The sequence below is a fragment of the Desmodus rotundus genome, chromosome 1 (genome assembly GCF_022682495.2).
Source record: "Desmodus rotundus isolate HL8 chromosome 1, HLdesRot8A.1, whole genome shotgun sequence".
NCBI classification, from domain to species: Eukaryota; Metazoa; Chordata; class Mammalia; order Chiroptera; family Phyllostomidae; genus Desmodus; species Desmodus rotundus.
In genome coordinates this window covers 89,625,239-89,649,857 of record NC_071387.1, presented here as the reverse complement: position 1 = coordinate 89,649,857, position 24,619 = coordinate 89,625,239, and the positions used below count along the sequence as shown (strand labels likewise).

General features: G+C 49.6%; 2 protein-coding genes across 2 annotated transcripts in view; both read right to left on the bottom strand.

The window, feature by feature from the left end:
* Positions 1 to 701: 701 nt before the first annotated feature.
* Positions 702 to 18,438, bottom strand: SDR42E2 (short chain dehydrogenase/reductase family 42E, member 2). Its single transcript, XM_053925941.2, has 11 exons — positions 17,353 to 18,438; positions 16,764 to 16,859; positions 15,419 to 15,476; positions 14,742 to 14,860; positions 13,992 to 14,067; positions 10,159 to 10,241; positions 8,533 to 8,670; positions 7,909 to 7,974; positions 5,978 to 6,041; positions 4,374 to 4,447; positions 702 to 1,534 (listed from the first exon to the last, which is right to left on the bottom strand). The coding sequence occupies exons 1-11, from the start codon at positions 18,436 to 18,438 to the stop codon at positions 1,292 to 1,294; spliced, it is 2,103 nt and encodes a 700-aa protein (XP_053781916.1). The 3' UTR covers positions 702 to 1,291.
* The window catches only part of VWA3A (von Willebrand factor A domain containing 3A), a 71,815-nt gene continuing 65,583 nt past the window's right edge, over positions 18,388 to 24,619 (bottom strand). Inside the window, 4 exon segments of the mRNA XM_053925934.2 lie at positions 18,388 to 18,472; positions 23,545 to 23,759; positions 24,061 to 24,131; positions 24,292 to 24,389. Of these exon segments, the coding sequence (XP_053781909.1) occupies positions 23,575 to 23,759; positions 24,061 to 24,131; positions 24,292 to 24,389 (354 nt within the window). The 3' untranslated portion in view covers positions 18,388 to 18,472; positions 23,545 to 23,574.

Genomic DNA, 24,619 nt, shown 5'->3' with positions numbered 1-24,619 from the left:
CCAGTTTCCTCACCTGAGAAAAAGAGAATAATAGACTCCAATGTAAGGGTAGCCCTGGGAATTAAATAAAAGCATATACATGAAAACCCTTTCAAATTGTCAAGCATTAAACAGACATAAAATATTATTATTGAGCTTTTAAAAATTATATGCACACATACAGTTCAACCTAGCAATGAAGATATACACTTTGTAGCTACTTCACAAACTTTCTTCATTGTTCAGCAGAGAGGGACACACAATGGCCACATTGGCTCTGATTAACACTTTCCCTTCCCTCCACCGCAGGTTTTTCAGGTTCATGATGGTTTTCTTCTTTACCAGGATCCACAGTTTGATGGGCCAGTTCCACGTGTGTGTTTTATAATATATGCATGGATGTATTTACATACTGATCTTGGTATCCATAATCACCAAAATAATAGGGGCACTGCTTCTGTGGAAAGCAGGGCTGGATTAAGAAATTTCGTGGGTTTATTTTTATTTTTATTTGTTTAAATTTTTATTGTTATTCAATTACAGTTGTCTGCCTTTTCTCCCCATCCCTCCACCCCACCCCAATTTTGTGGGTTTAAACATCAAAGATTATGGTGATCACCACTGCCCCCTCACTAACAAATAGAAGCAACGCTAAATTATAAAATATGACCAACTACGTTCTAATTCTTTCTACTGTAACTATATTGGTACTTTTTCGAGAAGCTTAATTCTTTTAAAAAGGTTTTGTTGTTTTATGTCGCTGCCGCTACTGTGCTTACTATGCTGAGTGAACGCCAGAGGCTCGGGCAGCGAGGAGGGTCCGGTGTCGGTAAGTAGGCTGCAGCAGACAAGAAAACTGGGCAAAAGCCCCACTCCGCACTAGCCGCTAGAGTCGACCAAGGCCAGGTTCCAGGAGCTCCCCTAGTTGGCTTGCCTGCGGGGCGGAAGCGGAGCGGAAGGGGCGGGGCCAGGGTAGGACCCGCGGGAGAGGGGAGGGGCCGGGCCCAGAGGGAGGAGCAACGAAGGGGTGAGCTCGGGCGCACCGGGTAGGCCCAGAAAAAGGAGGAGCCAGAGCAGGGGAGAATCCGGGGGCGACCCAGGACTGGACGGAGGTGGGGAGAAGGCCCGTTAGACGGAGCAGGCCTTAGGCTAGGACCTCATCGTGAACCCGGCCAGGCCAGAGGGAGAAACTGGACCGAGACCCAGGGCGCGGGCGGGGGCGTGGCCATGGTTTAGGTGAGGAGGCAGGGGCTGGCCTAAACCCTGAGGGCCGGCCGGGCGGGTCCGCGGCCGGGCTCTCCGGGGTGAACGGTCAGACCCTGAACGGCTGCCTGCCTTGGAAGCACAGGACCAGGGCGAGCAGGCCCAGGAGCAGCAGCAGCAGCCCGAGCAGCAGCCGCAGGAGCGTCCGCGCCGTGGGGCCGCGGGGCCGTCCTGTCGTGGACTGTACGTATCGCTCCACTGCGTCCTCGAAGTTGAACTTGTCTGGCGCGTAGCCGAGCTGCGCGCGGGCCTTAGCGATCTGGAAGGTGTGCGTCACGGCCACGCTGTGCACCTGCGAAGAGAGAGGCCCGGCAGCTGAGGGGCGGCATTAGTGGGGCTGGGAAGCAACCTCCGCGGCAATTTAAAAGGACCAGTGTACTGGGTCTTGCTCCTGTGAAGCCCTCCTCAGGGAGGACCTCCTTTTTCCCATTTCCATTTCCCTCCAGAGCTCCGTCTTCAGAATGCCTTTTCTGCATTTCCCCACCCTTCTACTGAGCACAGTCCCCAAAAAGCAAAAGTGGCCTAGCACGATACTGTGATGTAGGAGGACCTTGATTACTTCTTGGCCTGGGTGTGGCTACCCGGAAAAATGCCTCCAGGAAACGCTCTTGGCTTCTAGGTCCTCAGTCTTAGACTGAGGCAGGGCCCAGGGTGCAGCCTTCCGCCCTCACTGATTAAACTTCCCCCAAAAAGGAATTCAATTATGTTGGGGTGATTGTTCTTGGGCTTTGAGCTTCGTTTCTCTGTGGCCAGGTGGCCTGGAGCCCATAAGCTTCAAGGGTGATAATGCAGTTATCAGTTTCAGAACTCACACTCTGTACTTGACCTGGGCTAAATCCCATTTAATCTAACGTGGTACTGTGGTACTTCCCCCACCTCAACATATTTGAAAATTGAAGATCAGAGAGATTAAGTGGCTTGCCCAGGGTCACACAAGGAACCAGTTTCCAGTTCCTGCTTTTCTGTGCTATGCTGGGACGGAGAGAATGCCAGCCTATGTGGACCCTGGGAAGGGTCCACCAGCTGCTTGATTCTCCCGTGGCACTGAAACAGCCACTGTGGTCAAGCTCCGGGTCTTAGATGCTTGTGGAAGAAGAGAGGGAGAGAGGTCAGTTCTTGTCCTTCTTTGCCCCAGCTAGTTAAGTTCAGGGCTTTGGGGTGATGGATACAGCTATGAACTAGATAAACTGGGTTCTGGAACACAGTATTCTCAGATATCAGGCTTAGATCTCACTTCCAATGGGAAGCCTCCCTAACTTCCTCAGAACTGGCTTAGGTGCACTTTGTGTATGACCTGAAGTTCTTCCTAACTTTCCCCTTATCACAGTGTGTTGAATTGCTTGTTTACTGGGCTCTCGTCCCCTCTGGACTGTGAGCTCCTTGGGCTAAGGGCTGTGTCTTGAAAGGACAAAGTCAGCGCCATTCGCTATCATGGTGCCTTTTGCCAAGTAGGCCTATGACCTTGTTAAACAGGATGCCATTTTACTCTTCTGAGCTTATGTCCCCAGGACTGGAAATTACTGGAAAGTGAGAACAAAAAGTGACACAGCTGCCGGCAAAAGCTGCGCAAACTGCAGTTTATGCAAAACCAATTGAAACCTCCTGTGCTGCAACACCCTTAACAGGCCAGTGGCCACACAACAGCAAACCGCTCCCTCCATCCTTTTACAATCCAATAAAAACTCAACTCGCCTACATCTCGTTGCTGGTGTATCTCTCCACACTTAAGCCCTTTTCCTCCCTTGGGAAGTGAATAATCTTTGCTCTTTGCGCTTTCTTTTTGTGAATTTTTTCATAACCTGCATCACTGGCCACCTTAACATGTCCTGCTTCCATTGCTCAACACAGTGCCTGGCACACAGTACATGTTAAATGAATGAAAGCCTATCAAGTCCAACTAGAGGGCTGGCTGGTGTGTCACAGACTGACCAACAGAGGGCGCCAGAGCCACATTGCCCAGAAACTTGCCCCTGATTTGCGCACAAGTGAAATGGGAAGGAGGGGATCCAGGTCCCTGCCTGACCACAATTCAGCAGCATCTTGACAGCTATTTTACATGGATGTGACTCCTGACTAATTTCACAAGCTAGTGGTTAAGCTTGAAATCACTTAGATCTGGTCCCGGTTTGAATATCAGTTCTGCTACTTTAATGAGTGATCTTGGGCAGGTTATTTCACCAATGTTGTCTCATTTCCTTCCCTGTAAATGGAGATGATAATATAATATATTGTATACATCTAAAGTAGAAGTGATGATTAAATGGGATAAACACCTGACATATCATTGCCACTCAAAAGATGGTCACTATTTTCATTCTTCTCTTTCCTCTGCTAGTTTGGATGGTTCAAAGGAGAAAACAGTAGGAAATTGCTTATTTCTGTGGCCCCGTCTCCGTTCCCCAAATCAGAGAGAACTAAGCAGAGTGTGAAGCCAATTCGAGAATGGTGTGACCTTGGACAAGTCACTAAATTTTCTAGTCCTCAGTTTCTCATCAGAAAAGGAGATCATAATCATAATTTTTTTTGTCCTTCCTAATTTACTAGGGTATCAGAGAAAATCAAATGAGAGAGTAGACTGGAAGGACTTTGTGAATAACACCAAACACCCATAAAGTTTACACTCTAATAAAACATCCTCTTTTAAACTAAGTACAAAGAGAAACTACATCCTCATTATTTGAAAACAGTATTCTATGCAGAGTGGGTACTTAATACATATTTATTATTCAGTAAGCATGGATGGTGAAGCTAGAACCACGAGGCTGTGTGTGTGTGCACTGAGAGCTGTCATGAGTTGGTGGGGAGGGGTGGCATTCTAGAAAGTAAATGTCATGGAGCCTGGTTTTTGGAGCCTCCAGTTTGACTGGGAAGCCTGATGAAATGGTAGTGAGGAGGGATGGGCTTGGAGCTGTCATGTTTCAGATCAAGAGAGCACAGCCTAAGCAGAAGCCCAGAGGCTGGATGACTATGAAGGAAGCCAGCACTAGATTTGGGCCCACATGGAAGGTTCTAAGACCTTAGACAAGCATCCAGCTATGGTGTCAGAGGGGTGAGTGGAGTGTGGACAAGGGGCAGGAAGGTAAGTGAGGGTTCCCTGGGGACACGGGCTCCCCTAGCAGCATCCAGCTTACCTCACTCCGGGTGAGCAGTGGTGGGATGCTGCAGATGGGCCTCAGGGCCAGGTGCAGGTACTCCATTGCCGTGGCTGTGTGGGGAGAGAGGGACCAATGACCAGACTGCCAGGCTCTAGGCAAGGTCCAGGGGGACCCTCAGGAACATATCAGTTGGGGGTATTATTTGCCTTGCTAGGGGAAGTCTTCACTTTGCAAAAATTTTCTGCCCTTGGATTCCTTCAATCAGCAGTTCTTAGCACATGCTGGGCGCTTTGTTTGGCTGAGAACTGTGTCACAAGTAGTTGTTATTACATTTTAAGGACTGAGCAGATTCCAAGCTACCTCACAGTAATGTCTGCCTCACTCACTTCTGTTCCAATCTGCTTTCTTGGGTAGGAGAGAAGGAAGCTGGGGTAATAGTTCTCCACTGGGCTGCACTCTGGACCACTTTAAAAACTGCTGATGCTTCCTCTGTCCCATTCCCGCTGATGCTGTCATTGTTCTGGGCTGTGGCTAAGGCATTTTTATATTTTAAAAGCTCCCAGGTGATTCTAATGTGCAGCCAGGGTTAAGAACCTCTCAGTTATAATTAGCTCCCCAGGAACTGTGGATTTCTACACAGCCCCCTAAAGCTGCCAGAACCCATGGCTCATCTTTTCTCAGCTGGGTCAAGGAGTGTCCTGAGCCAAGGACTGTGGTGATGCTCTGCTTGAGCAGCCATCCCACCTGTGTGCCACGATGGATTAAAGTGTGCAAGCATCCAGTGCAATTAAAGTACAACAAGTCCAGTCAAGGTTTTTCAGGAGTACAGCCATTTGTGTCTTGAGGGCCATCTGTCCTCTGGGCAGAACACTTCATGCTTGACACCTGCTCTGCATTCTAGCTGGAGGGAGGCCAGTAGAGGGGTGCCGGGGTTATGAGTAGAGACTGATCTTCAGGGTAAGGAGAAGAATCTAGGCTCAAAACAGGACCTCCAAATGTCCAAAAACAGCCCTAACTTCAGGGGGACCTTGGGGGACAGGACAGTCCCAAGGACCCCTTTCCTTCTGACTTGTAATGCCTTTCAGCACAGGCCACAGGGCTGTGGAGTCAGCCACTCAGGTATGAATTCTGCCTCTCCTGCTTCTCATTGTGGCACAGTGGGCAGGCCTATCAGGTAGTTGCCTCACCTTTACAATGGACCCAACACTACCCACTTTGCAAGGAATAGGGTTCTGTGTTATAGAGGGAGAAAGAGAGGGAGAGAAACATTAATGTGTGGTTGCCTCTCATGCGCCCTCTACTGGGGACCTGGCCTGCAACCCAGGCATGTGCCCTAGACAGGCAATTGAACCAGTGACCCTTTGGTTTGCTGGCCGGCACACAGTCCACTGAGCCACACCAGACAGGCATGGAATGGGGTTTAAACACAGTCAGGACTAGGGTGAGGGGAATGATGTGTTGGGGCCAGGCAAGTGCAGATCAAGCTTAGGGCACTTGGACCTGAGGATGAGGGTCTCCTTAAACTTTGTGCCTTCAGGGACTCACTCACCTCCACCAATTCCTGGCCCTGGGTTTAAAATGTGGTAATGCATGTTCACCTGGCACATGGAGGTCTTTTAATACACATATTCTTTTCTTACCTGTCAGGTAAACCCAGGAAGTAGGCACCTGGATCCACGGCTGGCTGTACCCTAGCTTCTCAAACTGCAAGGAAACATGGCCTGAGATGAAAACAGTCCTTCAGGTGCTAGTGTGGAAAGGCCACATGTTCCCTTAACCCCACACCAACAGAGGTACCTCCTGGCCCCTTGCCCACCCACCCATCCCACTCCAGTCCCAAGCCAGTCTTGAATGATATCCACACCTTGACTTGGAAAACTCAAGTAGGAATTGAATGCATGGTGGTGGGAAGGGGTGTTAACTTGGGATCATTCAAATCATTTTTTTTTAATTCTCACCTGAGGACATGTTCATTGGTTTTAGAGTGAGAGGAAGAAAGAAAGGGGGGAGGGGAGAGGAGGGGACAGGAGAGGAGAGGATGTGAGAGAAACATCCATCAGCTGCCTCCTGCAGGTACCCTGACTGGGGATCAAACTCAACCTAGGTATATGCACTGACCGGGAATCGAACCCGCAACCTTCGGTGCATGGGATGACTCTTCAACCAACTGTGCCACCCGGCCAGGGCTCACATTGTTTTTATTTACATCTGCCTACACCCAAAGACACTCCAAGGCACTTGTGTAGAATCTGATTTTTCTGAAATTGCTATTAAAGGGCAAAAAAACAGTCTATGTGTGGAGGGTGGTAGAAACGCATGAAGAAAGGGGCTAGCAGAGCATAAATTGAGGTCTTCATTTGTACAAAACTAATAGTAACAAATGTTGCCAAGCGTGTGGAAAAACTGAAAACTCTTAATCTGCTGGTGGGAATGTAAAATGGTACAGCCACTTTGAAAAACAGTCTAGCTAGCAGTTTCTCAAAAGGTTAAATACAGAGATACCATATGACCCAGCAATTCTACTCCTATATATTCTATGGGGATATAATCAAGAAAAATGAAAACACATGTCCACACAAAAACTACATGAATGTTCATAGAAGCATTATTATAATAGTCCCAAACTGATATCCAAAATTCTATCAACTGATGAATAGATAAATAAAAGGTATAATATCTACAGAATGGAATATTTCTGGCAATAAAGAATGATTACTGATATGATCCAGTCCATAACATGGATGAGTCTTGAAAACATTATGCTAGATAAAAGCAGCCAGTCACAGAAGACCACATATTGAATTATTCTGTGTAAATGAAATGCTCAGAACAGGCGAATCTATACAGACAGAAAGTAGATTAGCAGCAGCCTAGGGTAGGGTGCACGGAAATGACCACTAAAGGATACAGTTTTTGGGGGGGTTCCTTTTTTGGAGGGTGATGAAATGTTCTAAAATTTTAGTATTATGGAGATGATTACACAATTCTGAGTATAAGAAAAGCCATTGAATTGTATGCTTTAAGTAGGTGAATTATATGGTATATGAGTTATATCTCAATAAAACTGTTAAAAATTGACATGCCAGGGCCTGAATGCCCTGAGGGTGTACCCTTCAGCACAGGGATCTGTAGCCCCTTTGTCTGGGCCCAAGGAGGAGTCTGTGGGCTTCTGGGAGAGGTGGCCAGTGTTCTGGAAGGGGCTGTCATCAGAGGACTCCAGGGCCAACACCTCCCTTCGTGTTTCGGCACCACCTTCTACTTACCGCTTTGAGAGTCTCACCACACAGTATGATGGATCACAGGCAAAACTCCACAGGGTGAGCAGTCAACGTATATCAGGAAGCAGGCTGGGAGGGACTATTGCAAATTGAGGGAGCACAAGGCCTCCCAAAGGGGAAGCCACAATTCAGCTCCAGTCAGTGCCAATGTCATCCAGTGGACACTTTCCAGAACTGGTTTTGAATGTGAAATCTTCTGATTTTTTAGAAGTGGGAAAGGATGACAGGGAGAGAAGAGGTGGGGAATTCCTGAATTCTCACTCAAGGTGGGGGTGGGGCATCCGAGCACCTACCAGTGGGGCCATCCACTCAAAGAGGTTGACGCTCTCCCCATCGTTGATGTAGTATGCCTGACCGCTCTGGGGGCGGGGGGTGGCAGGAAAGGGGAATAGTCAGGCAGATGCTTGTCACCTGCCTCTGCCTCTCAGATGGCTCCCAGCCGCTGCCCAACCCCCATGTTCTCCTAAGCATCCACTGAAGAGTCAAAGCCAGTCCCCATCCCTAGACAGACCTGGGCAATTCCCTTTCAATTCTGGAACTCACTAGCAGTATGACCCCGATGGAGTCACTTAACCTCTCTGTACCTTAGTTTCTTTATCTGAGAAATGGAAGGATAGTAATGGGATCTCTTAAGCTGTTACAAAGATTAAAGGCAACAGTGTATGTTAAATGCTTAGCATTTGGTGACCAACCTCTGGGATCAACACCACTACCTCACAGGGTCACTGTTAGAAACTAATGATGCTCTATAAAGACCCCCTTCCCTGCTGTCCCCCCAAGCTTCCCTGGCCAACAGTCCCACTAGCCATCCTGAGATGTGGAGAAAGGTATGCGAGCCAGGAATCCCTTAGGGATGGGCGCTTGCTTGTAGCCTTTGGTGGGGGGCGGAGGAGTAGGGAGCATTGCAGGGGACTCACGGCTACATAGCCCTTGGCCGCGGTGAGGGCCTCAGCTGCCAGCACGTGTGCCTGCACCAGATTGTGCACGTGTACCCAGTTCATCCTTGTCCTGCGGTCCCCAAATCGGAACATGAACAGTCTCTTCTTGATGTGGCTCTGGGTGGGTGTGGAGGTTGTGGTTGGAGGAGCAGTGAACACAGATGCAAGCCTAAGTGGCTTTCAATTTCATCTCTTTGCTGATGGGTCCCAAATTTCTAGCTCCAGACCAGAGCCCTCTACCCCAACCCCTCGTACCAGGAGCCTTTGGTTATCCAGCAGACAGTGCAAACTTGGCTGGTCCCGGAGCAAGCACCTGACCTCCCTCTCCCTCAACACGCTTCTCCCTCCCATCTCAACTGACAGCACTCCAGGCTCAGGTTAAAGTCCTGGGGCCACCTTGCTCTCCCTTCTCTCACATCCCCATCCAGCTGACCTGCAATTCCAGCTGGCTCAACTGTTACAATCTGTTTAGAATTGACCGCTTCTCATCACCCTGCCTGCCATTCTCTTCCCTCACCTGGATCCCCAAAAAGCCTCCTAACAAGTCCCCTGTTGCTGGTCTCCACAAGGCCAGGGGATCCTTTTAAACCCTAAGTCAGAGTACATGTCTTCCTGCTTAGAACCTTCTGGTGTACCCATCTCATCAGGCTGAAGGCCTCGGTTCTTACAATGCCCCTTCTGATCTGGCGCCGGCTTCTCTGGGACTACAAACCCCCTTTGCTTGTCAGGCTTCAGCCCCTCCTCCTCCCAGGAACATGCTGGCAGTTTCCCACCGCAGGGCTTTGGACTTGCTGTTCTCTCTGCCTGGAAGGCTCTTCCTCCAGATTCCTGTGTGATGCACTTTCATCCCCTTAAACTGATGCTCAGATGTCCCTGCTTGATGACACTCCTGACTGCAGTCCTCCCAGTTTCCTCATCCTTTATCATCTTTCAGTTTTCTCTGTACCTCCAGTTTACCTGGTACCTTTGAACATTCCTCATCATTTACCATGTTTATTATATATCACCTTGTGTGAGAATATAAGCCCTACAAGGGAAGGAACTGTGGTCTGTTTTGTTTACTGATCTGTCCCCAAACCTAGAACACTTATCTTTCTCACATCCATGTTTGTGCCCAAGCCCTCTCTTCTGCTTACACCACTTTCTCTCTACCACCCCATTGTCTTGGTTAGTTTCTGCTTCTCTTTCCAAACAGCTCAGGCATCACTTCCTCCAGGAAGTCCTCCTGGACTTTCCCTCTGTAGTGTACTCCCATCTTCTTGTTCTTCCCTCTATATAAACCTTACCACACTGAATCTGAGACCATGGCAACTGTCTCCCTGACGAGGCTGTGAGAAATCTGAGGACAGGACCTACCAAAGCCCCCTTCCTCCCAGCCTTGGAGCCACAGCTCTGTGTCTGCCACTCATGCCTAGGCCTGGCTGGCAGACACTGAGAGCTGTTCCTGGTGGGTCTGATGGGGCCTGGGTACCTTCTAGAACTAAGGGCCTCAGGCTAAGGACACTGTCCCAAGACTAATGCAGTGACCATGGGCTGGGATGACCCTACCCACAAGAAAGACCCAGGCTCCTCTTGTGTCTCAGACCCAAGGCTGGAAGGACATACCGCAACACGGGGCAGGTGCCTCTGTTCTTCAGGGCCGTAGATCCCTGGGGGCCGGAGCACACACGTCCGTAGAGTGCCTCCTCCTAGGACACAGGGGAAGGCATTCAGGGGAGAGACAGACCAGCAGGGAGAGGGACAGAATGGCTGTCCATATCTCCTGCTCCTTACCTGGACAGGTTAACAGGTAACACAGGCCCCTGGGACTTCCTCATTCAATTAATTATTCTCTTAGTCAACAGTTAGTCATTCAACAAACACTGTTTAGAGCTTTTCCCCTTTCCCCCCTGCTTTCTGTACTGGGCATTGGGATGGATACTGTGGAGAATCTAAGGGTGACCAAGAATGGTTCCTGCCCTCACATTGTTCACAGGCCAGTAACGGATAAGACCTAGAGCAGGTGTATGAATGGCCCTTGAGAGGGTCATGACCTCCTTTAACTCCCTACTGTGCCCATTTACAGATGCACACAGACCCACACTCCCTCGTGCCAGGAGCAGTAGTCGTTTCCTTTTTCTGATCATCAGTTACATAAGGGCTCTGATGACTCTCAGGGAAGCCCTACTACGTGCCTAGTGCTCTGGTAAGCCTCAAGTTTTCTCCCTCAAGGCAACCCTCTGAGTCCAGGCTCAGAGAAGGGATTTGATTTGCATAAGGGCACACAGCTTAGCCTAGTGGTGCTGAGATGGCGGGCTAAGGCCTCTTTCCACTAATACCCCTGCCTCTCGGTGATATGACATAAAGAAAGGTCAAGACTAGAGTCGTCAGCACAAATGCCCCTCTAACTCCTACTGCTGCCCTGTGCCAGCAGGGTCCCCCAGACTAAGATAGAGAGCTGGGTCCAGGGCTTCTCAAATTCTCTGCCAGGGAGCCCCTACTTGGCGGGGTGGTGAATGTGTCTCTCTCCCCTGGGGAAGTCTGGGAGTATAGCCTGAAGGGCTGCCACAATATTTATTACTTTACTTATTGATTTTAGAGAGAGAGAAACATTGATTTGTCATTCCACTTCTTTATGCATTCATTGGTTGCTTCTTGTATGTGCCCTGACCAGGATCAAACCTGCAACATTGGTGTATTGAGACCACATTCTAACGAGCTAAGCTACCCAGCCAGGGCTATTTCTTTCAAGTCTTAAGAAAGCCTACACAATTTTCAGTTTACTTACATACTCCATTTGTGTTTAAGATTTACATATTGAAAAATTACTTATTTGTAAATTATTTGATTGCCAACCCCAACTCCTGAGACGGAGTCTCCTGCACAATGTTCTGCTGGGGGACCCGAAGCAGCCACACCCCCAGTTTGGAATGCCCAGTGTAGACTATCTTCTGGGACCAGAAGTCCGCCTTCTTTTGGGGACACCCTCCCCCTGTGCATGAAATTTAGGAGGACTGTCAGTATAGATGTGTCACTGTCCCCTGAGGTAATAGCCATGGGACCCAAGCTGGGCCAATGACATGTTCTCATGCAGGAATGTAACTCCTGCATCACTGACATTGGGACCTAAAATCCTAGGAGTAGGTTTACCCAAGAGATTGATCATCAGCTCCTGCCACCCACCCTGGTGCTGCACCAACCCTGTCTCTTTCAAGCCCTGGTGGTCATGTTTCTGGAAATACATTTTCTAGAAGCTATCACACATACTTCCTGGGTAAGTCCCCTTTTCCCCATAAATCAGCCAGGGCCAGTGACTCCAGGTCATAGCCAAACACCCTGACTGCCTCTCCGTCCAACACCCTTACTTAACAGTGAGGTCCAGTGTAGTGGATTGAGTGGTAGCCCAGAAAGATCTGTCCATGTCCTAGAATCTGAGGACATGACCTTATTTTGAAAAAGGATCTTTGTACATGTAATTAAGGACTTTGGAATGAGATCATCCTGGATTATCTGGGTGGGCCCTGAATCCCATGCTAAGTATCTTTATGAGACTCAGAGAGAATAGACAGAGGGAGAAGGGAAGGCCAGGTGAAGACAGAGGCAGAGACTGGAGTGATGCACCCAAACACCAAGGAATGAATGGAAGAGACAAGGAAGGGTTCTCCCCTAGAGTCTCAGAGGGTGTGCAGCCCAACTGACACTTTGATCTCAGACATTTGGCTGTGACTGTGAGAGTGGTGAGAGCAGAAATTATAGTTATTTAAAGCCACCAGGCATGTAGCAATTTGTCCTGGTGGCCCCAGGACACTAATGTACCCAGAGGCAGGAGGACACAGTCAGGTTCATGCTGAGCTGGGGTCTATACATCTCAGGACTCTGCCTCAGGGACCAGGGCCCTCCATGCCCAGTTAGAGGCAGAGTCTCAGAGACCAGCTTGGGTAGTAAAGACTGGAAATCACCCAGGGTGACGGTGGCTAGACTCCTGGAAGGTAGGTATCAGGTAAGCTTTTCTGTAAAGAGCCTGATGCTAATTTTAAACTCTGGGTCACCTGGACATGGAGGCAGGAGGTTGGGTTGCAGTGCCATTGGCCAGTAGGGCACTGGGCTGCCACATCACAGAGGTGCTGGGCCCAGGGTATCCATGACTCTTTTGATCATGGAAAGCTAAGGATGCTCATATAAACAATTCTTGGCCAGAGGATTAGGTGTGTGGCTTATATGCTGCTGGTCCAGTAGGGGATGCCCTAGGTAGAGAAGAGAATTCAACCGCATAGGGTCAAACCTCTGGGAGAACACAGCTGGAAGTTCCTGATAGCCCCAGGATGATAGGGTGAAGTGGAGAGGATTTTAGGGGAGAGAGCTCATTCTCAGAGAGACTATATCAACTGTGGCTGTAATGTAGCATGATGGTTAGTCCCTAGTCTCTGGTATTAGACCCCTGGGGTAGAGAAGGGGTTCATATCCCATCTCTGCCATTTAGTAGCTGTGTGACTTCAGTTAAGTCAGGTAACCTCTCAGCCTCAGTTTTCTTTTCTGTAAATTTCAGGGGTTTATAATTGCAAGCATCCCTTGCTTTCCGAATCCAATTGGCCCCTGAGTTTAGGTAGTGAGGATAACTGAGTTTTCCGATTTGTTTTAGTTTCTGAATTTTGGAAAGCAAATAATGAATGTATTTGGTTCCTGAGTTTGGAAAGCAAGAGAGACCTACAGATGCTGTGAAGAGTTATTACAACTTTTGCCTATAAAATAAGCATGTAAAGTAAGCACTTGATAAACGCAGACTGTCCACATTCTGCCTTTTAATAGTGCCCATCGTTATTTTATCCTCATGTTAAGAACCTTTGAGGTAGATTTCACTATCATCTATATTTCTTTACAGATGAGGAAACTGAGGCAGAGGATAAATACACTGCCAAGAGCCCATAGCTAAGAATTAGTGGAGCTTGGATTTGAACTCGGTTCAGCCTGATGTCAGTACTGCCATACTGCCACCTCTCTACGTTCTATTACCACTTCTCCATAGCCGAAAAAGGTGATGCTGTAAGGCACAAGGCCTGTTTTTCTGGGAGTTATTGAAGGTTAAGCTTTAGGGCCCCTCACTTGCACCACCCTTCCAAAGTGTTTTACCTCAATCCATATTCATAATTGTACGCTCTTTTATCTAAAGAGTGCCTTAAACTGGAACGACTCTGATCTGGTCTTTCCCCATAAGACCATGAGCAATGTGAGGGCAGAAACTGGGCCTGACTTTTTCTGGGTTGTATTCCTGGTGGGGGGTAGGCACAAAGCAAGTGCTCAGATCTGTTGAATGATGAATGACCAACATCCTGGGGAAGTGTTCTTTGGAAGGACGTGGGCCTCAGAAACATGTTGGCTAAAAGCTAGAACCACACATATCTTTCAGGGAAGGCAGCAGAGGGCACACACACTTGCTGTGAGCCGGGCCCCACAAGACTTACCTGGGAGAGGTGTTCCATTGGCCATGAGGGTCAACTGGTCGGCGATGGCTTTGGTTCGGGAGTAGTGGTCCATGTGCTGGCAGAGTACAGGGAGAACAGAGCCCGCAAAGGGGCCAATGACATTGCCAGCAAGGCTTACATAGCCTAGACGGTCCCAGCCCAGCCCCAGGGCTGACCTTGGCTTTAGCCCACATGAGGGTTGTATTCTGGGAACTCGCAGTGGGAAATGGACAAGCCCTGAGCCCCACTGCCCCTCTTCTCCCTCTGGGTGGAAGCCACAGGAGCAATTCGGGGAGAGTAGCTGAATTCAGGGCAATAACATGACCAAGGGCTCCTTGACTCGGGGAGGCTCCTGCCAGCCCCAGATGCCTGCTCTGGGAAACTGATGCTGGTGGTGCCACACATAGCCCTTTAAGGTTCACATGGTCTTTTTTCATACACCACCTCACTTCCTGCTCTCCACAACCTCACAGGGTGTGTATCATGCTGAGAAGAAGAAAAGACAGGCTCAGAATAAAGTGACTGGCTCAGACAGGTGGAAAGTGGCTTAAGGCCAGGTCTGTCTGATTTCAAAATTCCTGTTAGGATGACCAGTTGAAATAGAGGAGGGCTTGTGCCACGCAGTGTTGGGACCCCTTCTTCCTGGGATCACCCTACATTATGGAATGACTCTGGCTCCACCCATCCCTTCCCTGTGGGCTGTGGTCCCAGGCCCACTGGCACAGCTCACTTCTCCTGGAAGCCAGGTACCTTCTCCAGAGGGAAGTATGGCACAGAGTCCTCATCGCCCTGTTCTATGGGCTTCCCACCGAAAGCAACATTGACGGTGCTGGTGTAGACAAGCCTTGGAACCCGCCGGCGGACACAAACTATGGCGACAGGTGCAGAAAGTCAGATACACATGGACAATGTGTGCAGGCAGTTGGTTGAGGAGGTGCTGGCCCCTGGAGCCCTCCTTGAATGTACAGCTGCTCAGGAGGGAAGGACATTGTTTGCTTAATTTGGGATGTGGGTCTAGTCTCTGCTCTGTGGGCCCCTGGATGCCATGCCAGCTCACTCCTCCTCCTCAGTGTGGCTGTGGTCCCTGATCTCCCTTGCTAGGGACAGGTCAGAAGAAAGTCTCACTCAATGCGGTCACACAAAAATACACACTCTGGAATCAGATAGAAAAGTGAGGTGCAGGACATGCCCAGAGAGCCCAGCTGGGGATCTTCTATTTTGGTACTTCAGTGACTTCTTACTCCTGACCCCTATGCCCTGAGGGCAAACTCTGCCCCCCGTGTCCCCAGACACGTAAGGCCACATTGGCCCGCCCCGTGCAGGACTCTGGGCAAGTCTGCAGCACAGGAAGGACATGCTGCCTTCAGAGTGGGGCGGCAGGAGAGGCAGCAAACACACGGAGGCCACACTCAGCTCAAAGTGCCTACCATCGATCACCAGTTTTGTGCCACCGACATTTATAGACTCAATCTGCTCTTTTTCAAGCTAAAAGACAAGATGAGGTGGGAAAGTCACAGAGCTGCCTCCCTCCTTCACCAAGGCTGTGAGGGCGGGGACTGTAGAATGTCTAACTCAGAGGCAGGGCTCTCAGGGGTCCAAGAGCAGAGCTCTGGGCTCAGGACCCAGCCCTGTCACTGTCTTCCTGGGTGATCAGGGAGGCTCTGTCCCCTCTGGCCATCAGCTCCTTCATCTGGAAGGTGAGGGCAAATCTCTTTCCATGGTCGGCAGGATGAAATAAGCCCCATGGGAAGAGCTGGGACAGTGCTTGGCACAGAAAAGGGACTCAAAAAGTGTTGCATTGTTTCCTCGCCCTAGGAGTCTGTTTCCTTATCTGTATAATGGACACAGTGACTATTCATGCCTTAGTCAAGGGGGCTGAAGAGTGAAATATAAAAACAGCTGGTTTTCAGTGAGACCTGCTTGTGTGCCACGGACAGGACAAAGCTTTACATGTCATTTAATCCTTACATCCACACTAGGAGTTGGGTTCTACATTGACTTTTACACTATATTTATTCTTGCTACAGTTTTCTTTGTTTAACAGGCAATTCAGTCATAAGGTTAAAAATCATTCCAACAGTTAAAAGGGTTTACGGTGAAAAGGAAACTAACTTCCCTCCTACTCCTGACTCCATCTCCCTTTGCCCTCCCCACAGGCAACCACGTTTCCAGTCTTGTATATTTCTAGAGATGATCTACACTTATTAATATTGGCACACATGGATGTGTGAGAATATAAATCTTGATCCTAACTTTTTTTTTTTGAGCAAACAGGAAGATATCAAGCACTTTCTGCAACTTGGAAGTTGTTCTGTATCAGCACATACTGAGTTACCTCATCCTTTTGAACTTCATTGTGTGGATATAGCATAATGTATATAAATAGTCCCCCACTGATGGGCATTTTTTAATTATTTCCTTGCTTTGTTATCAAAAACAGTGCTGCAAATATGCAAATAAGTATAATTTCTGAGTCAGAGAGTATGAGTATGTTTTGATATGTTCATATAAGTACTAGTAACATCCTCACTTTACAGATGAAAGAGAGGCTCAGAGAGGTTATGTTAACTTGCTCTAGGTCACACATACAGCTAGAAGTGGCAGAACTGGCATTTGGTCCCATGTCACAAAATGCAGGCTGGGTATAGCCCAAACCCTTCCTGGGGTAGGTGAAGAACATTAATGAACACACAGGCCCAAAGGGTAAGGGGGAACAAAGCCAGGATCAGACCCTAGTGTGTTAATTCCAGGTACTGTATGTGAAGTACTCACCTTCTCAGCACCAGACATTCCATGGGAGGCCACATGGAAGACACAGTCCACTCCTTCGAAGGCATGGAGCAGGGCTTCCTCATCTCGGATGTCAGCCTGAAACACAGAAGGAAGAGATAGAGTAGGTAGTTTGAGACCAAGGCAGAAATACCAACTGTGCATCTTGCTGGGTCCCAGACCTGGCCCTCTGACCCCACCCAGGCCAAGCACATGTAGGACCAGGAAGGCGGTGGGGCAGGATTTATGTGATTGCACAGGATATCATCACTATCCTCAGCCCCATTTATCAATCTGAGTCACAGGGGTTGTGCTCGGTGTTTCCTGTGCACTCTCTCATCAAGCTCCCATGAGACCCTTGTGAAGCAGATATTGTAGTGTCCCCTTTCTCTGGATGATGACATGAGGCTCAGAGATGTGGAGCCTTGTGGCCATGGCTGTCCCGCTTGGAAGTACTGGGGCCAGAGCTGGAGCTTAAACAGCCTGTGCTCTTCTTCAACACCGTGCCACTGGTTTCAGATCAGATACTGTCTCTGGACCTCCACCACCTGCCGGGGCCCCCACCAGTCCCCAAAGACCCTCATCACTGCACCTGGATGAACTCAGTCCCTGGGGACAGCTCCCACTGGGGTCTGCGGAGGTCAAGCAGGATGACAGAAGCGCCACTCTTGGCGAGGCTGGAACCCAGACTAAAGCCCAGGTAGCCTCCTCCTCCAGTTACCAGAACCTTCTGCCTAGGGGCCTCCATAGGTGTGGCTTGAATCTTCTGCTGCCGTGCTGGTGGTGGGGCTGTCATTGGCTCACTGGGTTTGGGACAAGTCCCAGACCCATGTTGGAGCCCAGACCCTACCCCTGGTCCAGATAATGATGTAGCTTCTGGCCCAGGGCCCAGACCTGAAGCAGCAGCAGGTACAGGTCCCGGCCCATGGCCCAAAACAGCACCAGGCCCCAGCCCAGGTCCGGAAGCAGCAACAGGTCCCTGCCCAGGTCCCGAAGCAGCAGCAGGTCCCGGCCCAGGTCCGGAAGCAGCAGCAGGTCCCTGCCCAGGTCCCGAAGCAGCAGCAGGTCCCGGCCCAGGTCCGGAAGCAGCAGCAGGTCCCTGCCCAGGTCCCGAAGCAGCAGCAGGTCCCGGCCCAGGTCCCGAAGCAGCAGCAGGTCCCTGCCCAGGTCCCGAAGCAGCAGCAGGTCCCTGCCCAGGTCCCGAAGCAGCAGCAGGTCCCGGCCCAGGTCCCGAAGCAGCAGCAGGTCCCTGCCCAGGTCCCGAAGCAGCAGCAGGTCCCGGCCCAGGTCCCGAAGCAGCAGCAGGTCCCTGCCCAGGTCCCGAAGCAGCAGCAGGTCCCGGCCCAGGTCCCGAAGCAGCAGCAGGTCCCGGCCCAGGTCCCGAAGCAGCAGCAGGTCCCTGCCCAGGTCCCGAAGCAGCAGCAGGTCCCTGCCCAGGTCCCGAAGCAGCAGCAGGTCCCTGCCCAGGTCCCGAACCAGCAGCAGGTCCCGGCACAGGTCCTGAAGCAGCACCAGGCTCAGGTCCAGGCCCTGAAACCGCACCAGGACGGGGCCCGGACTCTGACTCAGGACCTGAGCCTGAGACCCCTCCCCATGCCTGGCAGACAGGGCAGTTTTTCTCCCTTTGGCCTGCAGCTTTGCAGGCCTCTGGGGAGGAGCCTGCTGAGTTGGACTTCATCTTCTACTGAGCCATGTGGACCAGGATTGTCCACCTGTAGGGAAAAATAGAAGGTATGTTCTAGAGTTGTTCAAGTCACATGGATGATCAGACCCCTAGGGGTTAAGGGAAACTCCTGGGTTCACAGCAAACCTGTCTCTTTCAGAAGCGTTAGAACTTCCAAGGTGGCTGTTGCCTTACTCAGAGAGAGTCAGAGACAAAGCAGTCAGGTCTTAGATCTTAGAGCTGGGAAAACTAAGGCCCAAAGTCACACTGCATGGCTGAGGTTTACACCAAGTATTTGTGACTTCTCTACCAGTTCCTTAAAATTCCAGTTTTCATGTAACACCAGAGAAAGACAGATCCGATCACGTGAAACCTCACCAGATTGAGGGGACAGCTTTCTGACTGGGGAGCTATAGAGGGCTTCCTGAAGGAGGAGGAGGAAGAGAAAGGGGAGAAGGAAGGGGGAGGGGGAGGAATCTACATGGGATCCAAAAGGGCTCTCTGCCCTGGAAACTTGCACATGCTTCCAAATGCTGCAGCCAGCCCCATTCTGATAACTGTTGCTTCTGGTTCTCCCAGGTCCTCTGGCAGTACAAGTGGCTAGCACTACAAGGTCTGCTCAGGCCCACTTCAGGCTTCAGGGTTAGGTCTGTGGGCCTCAGGGGCCAGCACTTGAGGAGCCTGTCCTCCTCACTCTAGACGTAAAGCAAGCTAGGCTGTCAGTCACTGTCACCATCATCATCCCACCTCCTGCTGCACCTGAGGATGAGGCTGGATCAGGAGCCAGACCCCACCATCATCACTAATAACAGCAGGAGCCATGTACTGTGGGCCCACTGTGTGCCAGGCCTAGTGGATACAGAGACAGGTAAGTCTCTGCTCCAAGTGGAACATAGTGGCTATAAAAGAAGAACAGGTGTGACTGAATCACTGAATGATGAGCCCCACGGTTGTTGCTGGTGGTTGGTGGCCATGGGGCAGGGGCCCTGACAGCTGCAGGGACTGGATCTTTTTGTTTCCTCTGTCACTGCCCTATTCTCCAAAGCTCTGAGTGAGGACTAAAGTCATGCCCTGTATAAGCCCTGGCAAACATGGTTTTCACAGGGGGAAGACACGCCAAAACCTATCCTATGGGATGATTTTAGTGGTATAGCCTGGGCCCAGCCTTGGGTACCTTTTTTCTGGGTGCCCCCTTGGGCAAGATCCTTAAAACCTAATAGCACCTCAGTATCCACAGCTGTAAACGGACCCAAATAACCCTGGCTGCTCCGTGAACCTCACAGGGGGGTCATGAGAGGGTGGATGGCAATGCCCTGGGTAAACCACTGGATGCACCATCCAGGAGGGCCCTGTCAGGTGGTGTTCCCAGGACCTAGAACTGCACCGGGCACCAAGCCAGCCTTCAGTAACAGCTTCAGAGATGGGGAAGCCCCTTAGGGCTGCATCTGAGAGTGAGTGGCCACTGACGGCGGATACTGCTGCATTTTTAGTTCTGGGGAGTAGAGGCTGCTGTTCCCAGCGAGCAGAGATGGAAACTGAGGCTCAGAGAACATTTGCAAACTTTGATGGAGGCACAGATGGTGACTCCAAAGCAGGATTTGGTGAAAGGGAGTTGGGACCGACCCCGGGCCCATAGTCCTCTCCGGGCGGCAAAAGCGGGTGCCCCCCAACGCCGAGACTGGCCTGGTGCCCAAAGCTCCTCCCACCTCCCCCAGCCCCCAGCTCACCTAGCCCTGCTCCCCGCGATTGGGCTCCCGGCGCTAGCGCTAGCGAGCTGTAACCGCCGCGTCTACTCCCCAGCAGAGCTTGGCGAGCCTGGCGCTGCAGGGGCTCCACCTTCTCTGGGAGGTGTGGCGGGCGTGGGGTGGGGGGAAGGGGAGGGAGCCGGAATGGGGGGCAGGGCCGGGCTCTCTGACTGCCCAGCGCCTCCTCCCGCCGGTTTTCGACAGGGGAGACCCGCAGGCTCTCACGGAGTGGAAATTGAAGCCAGTCGACAGGTGAGAAAACATGCAAAGTCACTGCATGCCCGGCCCTGTCCTGACCACAGTCGTCCATCTAGTCTCCAGCACGTTCATTTGTTCAGCCTGCCGGCCCTCACTCCTCAGCTATCCATCATCCTACTCATTGTTCCGTCCATCTCTGTTTATTCATCCATCCTCCCCTATTTAAAAAAATTATTTTGTCCATTCATGCATTCATCTGTTCGTCTGTCCACCTATATCCATCGAGCATCTATAATTCACTCCCTATGTCTTCCTTCGCTCCCTCCCACCCGTCTACCCTTCCTTTCCTGTATTGTTCCATTCGTCTCTGGGTTCACCCATTCTCCACTACCTTCAATTCATGTTTAAGGAATGCTGCTTCAGCGCTGACCTTTCTCTCCTTTGCAGGAGGACTCTGATAGATCACACCATCGCTGGAAAACTCATTTGTAAGTGGCAGTAAACTGAGCAAGGGGCAGGCATGTACAGACAGCTTGCTCGGCCTCTCTGATAGCACTGAGGGACCTGTGCAAGGAAGGCCAACTCAGCAAGAGGGCTGGTTACTTTAGTCTGAAAGGGCCACAGGAAAGGCTTCACAGGAACGACCTATGAGAACAGCTGAGTGTGGGAGAGAAAAAACTAAATCTTAGCAAGCACATGCTATGTGCAGGGGGTAAGGTATCTTGCTTAGCCCTCATAACTCTGTTTTAGCTCAATTTTAGAGACAGGGAAACTGATTCAGAGAGATGAAAGGGGCTCAGAGGCATGGGGTCAGCCCTGGGTTTAAATCTTGGCTCTGCCACTTTCTTGCTCTGTGCCTTTAGGCAGCTACAAGGCTCAGTTTCCTCATCCATAAAGTAGAACTGGTGTGTACTTTACGGTTGTGACATTGTGAGGCTTGTGGTATATGTAGAGGTATATGTAGAATGCTGAGCACGGTGCCTGCCCAGTCAGTGCTCAACCAGTGGTAGCTGCTATCGCTACATGAGAGATTAGGATTCAAACCCCGTCCTATGCTTCACCACTTCACAAGCCATGTCTCTGGTTCATCCTTCTATTCACAAATGGCCCCTCTCCCATCAGCAGGGCCAGAGAACTTATATTCCCTAGCACAGCCGGTTGATGCTGTCCTACCAGGAAGTGTAGTTTATAACACAGCATCTATATGGGTTGTCTTGTGCCTCATCTCCAATTCATGAATTGAATTCCTAACTTCCAGTACCTCACGATGAGACCTTAGTTGGAAAAAGGGACATTCCAGATGTAACTATAGGGTTATATATAGGGCATACTAGAGTAGGGCCCTAATCAGTATGAGCGGTGCCCTCATAATGGGAAATTTGGACACAGACATGCACACAGGGAGCCTACCATGTGAAGACTGCAGTGATGTCGCCACAAGTCAAGGAACTACCAGAAGCTAGGAGAAAGCCCAGAACAGACCTTTCCCAGAGACTTCAGAGGGAGGACAACCCTGCAGGTACCTTGACCTTGAACTATCAGTCTCCAGAACTGGAGGCACTAAATTTCTGTTGTTTTAGACACTCAGTTTGTGGTATTTTGTTATGACAGCTCTAGAAAAGTTACGACCACCACTAGCCATTTTCTCTGTGTGGAGGTGACTCAGAAGGGCAGCTGTCCAAGACAGTGACCAGACAAATCCACTGTGTCAAGGACTGTGGTCACTGCTGTCTTCCTTGGCCCTCACTGGAGCTTGGCCAAAGCCAAACCTTGTTAAGCCTTAGTCAACTATGTTTTTAAACAACTTGACGAAATTTTACTTACTTATACACCAATGTAAACACTACACAGATCAAGAGAGAGAACATATCCAGCATACCAGATGGCTCCTGTGTGACCGTGGCATGCCCTCCCCACACACTGGGTACCCACTATTCTGACTTCTATTGCCAACAATAGTTTTGCCTGTTCTTATCTTCATGTAAGTGGAATTATACAGTATGTACTCTTTCATGTTCTTTTGCCCAATACTGTTTGTAAGATTGATGCATCTTGTTGAATACAGATGCCAATTCATTTTTTTCAATTGACCAGTAGTATAGTGTGCCATTGTACAAATGTGCCACATGGATGAACATTTATATTGTTTGCAATATTTGCCTTCTATGAATAAAGTTGCTGTAAAACATTCTCGAATATGTCTTTTGTCAAACATATGCACTCATTTCTCTTGGAGTAGAATTGCTGGCATAGAATATGAATATTTTTTACTTTAGTGGAAACTGCCACACAGTTTCCAAAGTGGTTAAACCAATTTACATATTCCCCTGCCCTGCCCCAGCTATGTATGAGATTTCCATAGCCCTGTATCTTGACATTGTCAGTCTTTATTTTTAGCTATACTGGTGAGTGTGTAGTGGTATCTCATTGCAGTTTTAATTTTCATTTCACTGATTGGTAAGATTGTTGAGTACCTTTTCATATACCTATTGTCCACTTGAGTTTTTTGTCCATTTAAAAAAGCTGAGATGTGTATCTTTTTCTTATTGATTTGGAGTCCTTCATATATTCTGAATGAGTCTTTTAATAAAATTTTATCTCACCAAAAATTTATTCACACACATGTATAAATAATCACTTCAGTTTAAAAGTAATTTTGATCCTATTAAATAAAAGGAATTTTTCCTGTCTTAGAAAATGACTCCAGATCACATAATCCATGATACATTCATTTCATATGTACATGGTGGAATTGGGCCAGCAGACCCTGCCTGATTCCCACATGCTTGAGTAGAGCCCTCTCTCTGGACTGGATTCCAGAGCTGACTCAATTCAGTTTGGTTGAGCCAGGAGGGGGGGGGGGTTGGCAATGAGGCTCACATGCTTCTTCTTCCTCCGGGATGGGCTGATGGTGAATTTGCATACCCCCTTGGACCAGGGTGGTGGGAAGAACAGAGTGAGGGGACCAGGATTTAGCCTCTGGTTTCTGGAGCTGGGCTCCTACAACTAAGCTGCATGCTCAATGTTTACTATGTATCTACCATGTGGCAGGTTCTGGGGCCCCGGAGATGATTAAGACACCAGCCTGTTGCCCAGAGAATGCATGTTTAAGCAGAAGAATTGAGGAACAGAGCAAGGAAGCATGACATGGAGTGCTAAGTGTAGTAAGTGGTGTCACCTCTATAAAGACAGATGTTTGGTCAGGATGCTATGGAAGAAAGGCTAGAGGCTCCCAGCTCTTGATGGGTCCCAGGGACATCTTCAGAGTGGAGCTGATGCCATTTGATTTGTGCCTTGATAGATGAGCAGGAGTCACCAGGCAGAGGATGGCAAGAAGGACATTCCAGGCAAGGAGCTTGGTGCAGAGCTTCCCAGCAAGAGACAATCTTGTGACTAGAGTGTAGGGCATGAATGTTAGGGTAGATCCTGGGATGGCAGAGCCTTTCTTCCCTCAGCTTCCAGGGAGCCCTGGTGCAGGAACGGTATTTCCTAGGGAGTGGGCCACAGCTTGCCAGGTCACTTCGCCCTCAGGATCAATATGTGCTTAGTGGGTGGTTCTTTGTAGGATAGCCTTTCTGTTTAGAGGAATCATTATTTTTGAGCCCTTCCCATAGTTACTACTGTCCACAAAACAGAGCATGCTTCCTAGCCCTTAGTGAACACTCAAAGGATGAGGAAGAGTCCATCCCCTTACCTGAGATGACTTCTCTACAAAAGAATGACATGACCTTTTGTTGTGTATTGTTTTTCTTCTGGAACTGGGACCTAGTGGACAGGAATGAAAGCAGATGGTCCCCAAGTGCTCCGATTTCTGGGCCCAGAGGAAAAAAGCATGGCAGGAGGAACCCTTGGAACAACGGTGCATGACCAGGGCAGTAAGACTGGAGCCATGTGGCAGGTGGAAGGGACTGTTTGGAGGGCATACCTGAATGACTGGGCCTGCCAGAGGAAGCTTCTGGCCTTGGTGATCTCCTGGGCCAATCTCCTTAAATCATCTCCTTCAAATGATGGCAACACGGAGTCCTTGAGAAAGAGAAATAAGTGTTATGTTAGACCCATTAAGTGACTAGATGGGACCTGAAAATGCAAACTCTCAGAAGAATTTTAGAGCTAATTAAATGCAGCCTTCCTTCCCATGCAGGAAATCTTGTGGGCCTCAGCTTGCGTGTTTTCAGGGATAGGGAGCTCACTACCTGCTAAGGGAGTCATTCTGCAAACAGGATACTTTGAAAGATGTCTAAAAGTCAGTGTAG

Coding starts and splice junctions, on each gene's coding strand:
- SDR42E2 (XM_053925941.2), bottom strand. CDS start 18,438: ATGAAGTCCAACTCAGCAGGCTCCTCCCCAGAGGCCTGCAAAGCTGCA. Junction 16,860..17,352: donor CAGGGACTGAGTTCATCCAG/GTGCAGTGATGA, acceptor TCTGTGTTTCAG/GCTGACATCCGAGATGAGGA. Junction 14,861..15,418: donor CACAAAACTGGTGATCGATG/GTAGGCACTTTG, acceptor CTGTCGCCATAG/TTTGTGTCCGCCGGCGGGTT.